This window comes from Molothrus aeneus, chromosome 3, assembly GCF_037042795.1.
Source record: "Molothrus aeneus isolate 106 chromosome 3, BPBGC_Maene_1.0, whole genome shotgun sequence".
Classification (NCBI taxonomy): Eukaryota; Metazoa; Chordata; class Aves; order Passeriformes; family Icteridae; genus Molothrus; species Molothrus aeneus.
Window position 1 is genome coordinate 56,402,834 of NC_089648.1, and position 6,000 is coordinate 56,408,833.

Sequence of the window (6,000 nt, forward strand, 5' to 3'; positions counted from 1 at the left end):
GTGACCTGCCACTGTTTTTACATCAATACACATTGTTAGAGAAGAGAAAGTCAAAACATAACTCAAGAGCTGTATTAATGTATTCCACAACAAACTCAAACCAGTTAAATGGCCAAAGGAGATCCATCTGGCAGAGGAGTTTGATACCACAATTTCCCCAGAAAGTCAGCACAAGGGTATCACAACTAATTCTGACCTTGAAAAGCAAAATACATCCTGAATGCTCAGTTTTAGTACTGCTGGATTTCTCTCCTCCAGCTTTTACTTTACTTCCCCCTGGAATCGTAACAGTGCAATTAAAGTGCAAAATTCCAGTGGTACAGAAAGACTGCAGCAGTTTTTGCCACAGTGGTTTGCTGCTGTGGGACACTGAACACACATGGGTTCTTGCATAGCAACAGTTTCCAAACAGAAAGAGGAAAGTAGCAACAATGAAGCACTGCTACAGGTGATTTGGAATCTGCTTCCCCAAAGAGATTACACAGAGATTCACACATCACATACTTTAACACAGAGCCTGGTGTTAAAGTGAAATTAAAAAGTTGCATTTATATATTTTATTTAAAAGGTAAGAACTATGCTCAAAGTTAAATAAAACACAGAATGTAGCTAGTGGGTCAAAAAAGTTGTCCTCAGACATGGGACTCTCACTAAGGTAAGTTTGCAGATTAGCAATATGGTGAAGAACATGAAGCAACTTGGAGAAGAATGTGATCCATGCTCTCTCTTATCTTTTTACATGCAGGAGAGGAATGAACTTGGATTTACCTCTTCGCGGGTCCACCTGGTTTTTCCTAAGTGGCGTTTTCCAGTCTTGGGAAGCAGACCATCATAGTCGTGATCATACACCTCAACATCTTCTTCATCATCATCACTACTATATATACTGCAAAAGGAAACACAGCGAGACAGAGTGGAGCATGAGGACTCGAGCTACTTAATTACAAAACACAAAAAACCCCCCACTACAATCCTTACAATGGTTACACAGATAAGTTTTAAAACTTGCACAACAAGATTTTGTTCTGCATTCTGTTGTTCTAGTATTCTGAACTGGTTCTGCTGTTTTTGGTATCCACAGATACAGGCAAAGGGCTGGCAACCTTCGTAATACTGTGCATGTTTAGACCTGCTCCTAATGTTAGATCAGTGGTGAATTACACATTTGGCAAACTTTCAACCAATGAAGGTTTCAAATTAAAATACAATGTTTGGGACAATAAAGACAACTAGAGGCTGTGTCCAGTACACGAGTAAATGTTTAAGATCTTTAACTCATGCCATACATATTCTGAAAAATATTCGTGTTTTTGTATGTTTAATACAGCAGATTGTTATACTGCTCCAAAATAAAACCAACTGTGTAGCAAAACAATAAGCTAAACAATAACCTTGTTTGAGAAAGTGTTTATGGGCCCTATATGAGAAGGCACAAGTTTTTACAATAAATAAAGACAGTAAGTGGCAGCATTAACATGCAATAAGTTCTAATATAAAATATGCCCTCCATTTACGGGTTTGGACAGATAAGGACTGAGGACAAGTTTGTTTAATCCTGCAACCAACAAATGAATGACTGAGCCCTTCTGTAGTCTCCATTTCTATAAGTTTATTACCTCTAGTCTATTTCTAAATCCCTCATACTGTTTTTGAAATACTCTGCTCACCTAATTCATGACTAAGGGATTTCCCCAGAGGCTATCTATGGGTAAAAAGGACTCCATGACTCTTTTCACAAACAGCACCTTCTCTACCTAGCTAACTAAATCTAAATGAAAGTGTTTCGCAACAAGACATGCCTTTCTGGTGGACAGTATTTTACGTCTAACTTTTAAGATATGTGCAGCAGTTCTGATACTTCAGCTAAGAGCTGCTAGCCACAAGTGTTAGAAAGGGGTCAGTGTCATTAAGATTAAAAACTGTGATATAACTAATGGTATGGCATGACTAAGACATTAAAATAAAGTTATTTTGTAATAAAATTAACAGGTGCTGTTTATGCTGTTAACCAATTTTCAGGAGATTACTTTCAATTAATTTGCAGTGAAGCATGGCGACTGTTTGTCAAGATGCGAACACCTCCGAAAGGCAAGCTGCTGAACACACATTCTTTAAAAGTACTGGGCTAATCACACTCTACATCTTCCACCCTGTTTTCTGGTCTGTGTCATGAAAGAACATGCTTACATGCTACATGTAAAAAGTTTTCCACAGCCTGCTGTGGTGTGTGTGGCCACCCTGCAGCCTCTGATGGGTGCCCCTGACTCACCCACCCAGCCCATCGCTGCCACCCGCAACTCGCACCCCCCGCGCCGCAGTCCGGCAGCCCCAGACCCTATTCCTCAGTCCCTATTCCCCAGTCCCTCTTCCCCAGACCCCATAAGCACTGGGAGTAAGGCCCGATGGAAGCTCCCACTCCGCACGCACCCCTCGTTGGCAGCTGGAGCCTCCCGTGCTTGAGCAAAAGCTCCCACGCTCCAGCTGCCACAAGCGCGGCTCCGTCCCCAGCCACCGCTCAAAGCAGATTCACTTTTCTCAGTGACACACAGAGACAGCTGCGCCGCTGCCCATATGCCAAAGGAAGTTTTGTGGCACAGTTTCCAAGTCTCATTTTGAAAATGAATTTTCCGTAGACGGCAACCAGCAGGTACACATCCATCGGCGGCGCTTCCTGCGCCGCAGGAAAACGCCACTCTGCAGCAGCAGCAGCACAGCACCAGCGGCCAACACGTTTAAGGACTTCACTGCGGGGCCAGTTCTGTAACAGGGTTATTTAAATGACTGGGGCCCCGCTGGCACCGCAGAACCGAGCAAACTTCACTGTACTACCTGCGTTCTCCAGCAGGAGAAAAGTGCCCGGGGATTCCGGGACGCTCGGTAGTTTCTTCAGTCAACCCGGCCCTCAGCAGTGCTCTAAAACTTTATTTTGCACCTCCGGCCGCAGCCCTGAAGCGTCCCCCCAGGCGGCTCGGCACGGCACAGCACGGCACGGCGCTCCGCCCGGCCGGGACAGCGGGAGTCCCCCGGCCGCCCATCAGCGCTGCGCTGTTCGCCGAGGCAACCGGCTTGTGCAACGATACACGGGGGAAAAAGCGAAAAAAAAAAAAAAAAAGGAGTGGTAAAAAAAAAAAAAAGAGAAAAAAAGAAAAAAAAGAAGGAGGTGTAGAGGAAATGACTCGCTGCTGTTACCGTGATTGAAGGAATTTGGGCACCAGCCCCGCGGGGCAGAGCCCGCGCCCGCTCCCGCCGGCGCCGCGCCCGCTGGATGAGGCGGACACCGCACCGAGCGGCCCCGGCCTCCCAGCCCCGAGCGGCGGCCGTGTCCCTGCGGGAGGCGCCCGCGAGGCAGCGGTAGCTGTCCCTCTCTTTCGGGAGACACGGGCCGGGTGATTCACCGCCAGCTCTAGCGACAGCCCCGCTCTGACACTCAAAAGTACAGCCCGGCGCTCGCCCAGCGGCTCTCACCGCCTCCTCCCGCACCGCAAGCCCCTCTCCCTTAGAAAGAGCCCACCAAGCCCCCTGTCCCCACCGGACGGGGCTGGCTCCCGGGAAGCGACAGGCAGCGCTGCGACCTTCTCCCCTGTCACAGCCAGCCAAAGGGGAGGGGAGGAGGGGAGGATGCCGGGCTGCAAAGAGAAAAAAGCCTCCACGTGTCCGACCCGCCGTCCCCGGCTAATTAGACAACAACCCCGCTCTGTGCGCCCGCGCGGCAGCGGGGCCACGGACGCGGCCACGCGGCGCTACCGCCCCGTCCGGTCCGGTCCGCCGCCTCCGGGGCACCGCCGCCTCCGGGGCACCGCGGCCCCCGGCCCCTGGCGCGGCGTGGCAGGGATCGCCGTGGCCCGGGTGCGCGGCAGGAGGGCGGGCGCGGGTGACAGCTCCGGCCGAGCGCTCCGTCGGAGCCGCAGCCCCCTGCCCGCGCTGCCGCGCTCCGGCGTGTGCCGAGCGGCGTGTGCCGGGAAAAAGCTAAGCCACTCAGGCCAGAGTCGCGCTTCCAAGGGCGAAAGGGCCGCACGAATAAAGGAAATAAAAAGTCGAGGGAGCGAACCGAGTCCCCGCACCCGCCGCCCACCTGTCGCCTCACCCGGCCGAGAATGAATGAATGAATGGGACGGGACGCGCTACCTGCCGCCGCCGAGCCCGCCAGACATTGTCCCGCCTTGCGGCTGCGGGGCGCGCAGCTCCCTCGGGCTCGGCGCCGGCTCCTGCGGGCGGCGAGCACCGGCCCCCCGCCGGCGTGCAGAGCGGGGCCCGAGCGCCCCGGCGGCTCCGCGGCGCGTCCCGCTGGGCTGCAGCTCCCCCGGCGCCTCCGGAGGAGGGGAGCGCCCCGGCACCGGGGGCGGAGTACACCAGGTGCGCGGAGGACGGGGGGCTGCCCGTCCGTCCGCCGGGCGAGCCGGCTGCCTGCTGCCGCTTTCCCCTTCTCCCGTCCCGCGCCCCGTCTGACAGGCGCGGAGCGCAGCTGGCCGTCCCCCGCCCGCAGACAGCGGGTTACCTGTGCCGGGGTCTCCGGGACATCCTCGCACCGGCCGCTGGGGGAGGAGGACGGGGGAGACCGAGCCCGCGCCCGCCGCCGCGCCCTGCTGCCGGGCTGCGCCTGGGCGCTCCGCCGCCGCGCACGGGAGTGCCGAGGAGCCGCGGGAGGAGGAGGAGGAAACAGGTTGAGATTAAAGAGTAAACTCTGTAAACAGAGATGCCATCAAACAAAGGGCCCTTGGACACTCCCCCTCCCGCCAAATCTGGCGCCCCTGCAGTGCGCAGGCGCCTGGCGGGCCCGTGCCGCGGCGGCGGGGCGCGGGGCGGGCGGACCGGGGCCGCGCGCCCCACGGGGCCCTCGCGCCCCGCCCATCCCGCGCGGCAGCGGCGGGAGCCGCCCGCGCCAGCGCCGCCGCCGCTCCCGCCCCGCGGGCCCTCGACGGCGCGTCCGCAGCCCCCCCGTGCCCGCGCCCGTGCCCGTGCCCTGCGGCTGTCGCTGATGGAGCTGTCGGGACGGGGGGCGGCCCCTCTCCCCCGGGCACGGCGGGTGGGGAAGGCGAGTCTCGCCGTGGGGCGAGAACTCTCGGGCGAGACCCCGCGACCACCCCCCGGCCCATGCAGGTGCCTCCCGCCGACGGGGGGAGGGTGGGCCTTGGCGGGTGCACCTGCTCCGCTCCCTGCGTGGCGTGCGGGCTGCAGCCCTCGGGGGCGAACAAGCCCCGCTGGCAATAGAAAGGGAACTCGGAGGGCCCCGGGGCTGCCCGGAGCTTGGCTGCGGTTGCCTGGCCGCGGGGGATTTCTGCTATAGTTCCCCTTGCTGCTGCCCGGCGTGGATGCTGCCTGCCGCTGCGGCGGCGGGAGGGGCGGCGGGTGTCCGATGAGCTCCACAGAACACGTTTTTTGATACAGAAATGAGTCAGGATGTGAAAAATGGCGAAACATGCAAAGTTCCCAGGCTGCGCTGCTGCTTGAAAAAATCATGGCTTTGCAGCGGTTTCGGCGCACTCGCCCTTTCCTCAAAGGCCCGCGGCTCATCAATGAGCTGCCGACGGGGCGGGCCGGGCTGGGGCGGGGCCCGGGGCCGCTCCCGAGCCCGCGGCGCCGCTGCCGGAGGGCCGCAGTGGGCGGCGGGGCGGGCCGGGCCGGGGCCGGGCACCGGGCATAGCCCGCGGGCAGCCCCGCACCGCCCCGCCGCGGCGCTCCGCTCCCGGGGGCTGCGCGTAACGCGGGTCACCGGCTCGGGCATGGAGCGGTGCGGGGATGGACACGCACCGGGGCTGTCTCCCCGAGCGCACGCATCCCTTCTTGGGATCACGCCTCGGGCTAAATTAGCCAGAGGGTGCGCGTCGTTCCTGTTTTGCCCTGCCCAAGACTCCGGCAGGAGGTGCCGCGCCTACCGGCCTCTGCCCACCTGTACAATGGGTCTGCTGCACCGGGACCAGCGTTAGTGCCGAGTGAAGGGGCTTTGTACAGTGCCATGTCTGCAAAGCATTCCTCTGCGAGGAAGTGTGCATGGGGGGTTAA

At 58.1% G+C, this 6,000-nt stretch overlaps 1 protein-coding gene across 6 annotated transcripts in view; it reads right to left on the minus strand.

Annotated features, from left to right (window-relative positions):
• MYB (MYB proto-oncogene, transcription factor) overlaps nt 1–4,533 on the minus strand; it is a 28,081-nt gene extending 23,548 nt beyond the window's left edge. For 4 of the 6 annotated variants that reach the window (XM_066545740.1, XM_066545741.1, XM_066545742.1 and 1 more), the window contains exons 1-2: nt 4,496–4,518; nt 769–886 (exon numbers count right to left, since the gene is read on the minus strand). In XM_066545740.1, the coding sequence (XP_066401837.1) occupies nt 769–886; nt 4,496–4,518 (141 nt within the window). Of the gene's footprint in view, nt 1–768; nt 887–4,125; nt 4,152–4,495 lie in introns of those variants that run through there. The other 2 variants (XM_066545743.1, XM_066545738.1) reach the window with 2 other exon arrangements.
• Between the last annotated feature and the right edge of the window lie 1,467 nt (nt 4,534–6,000).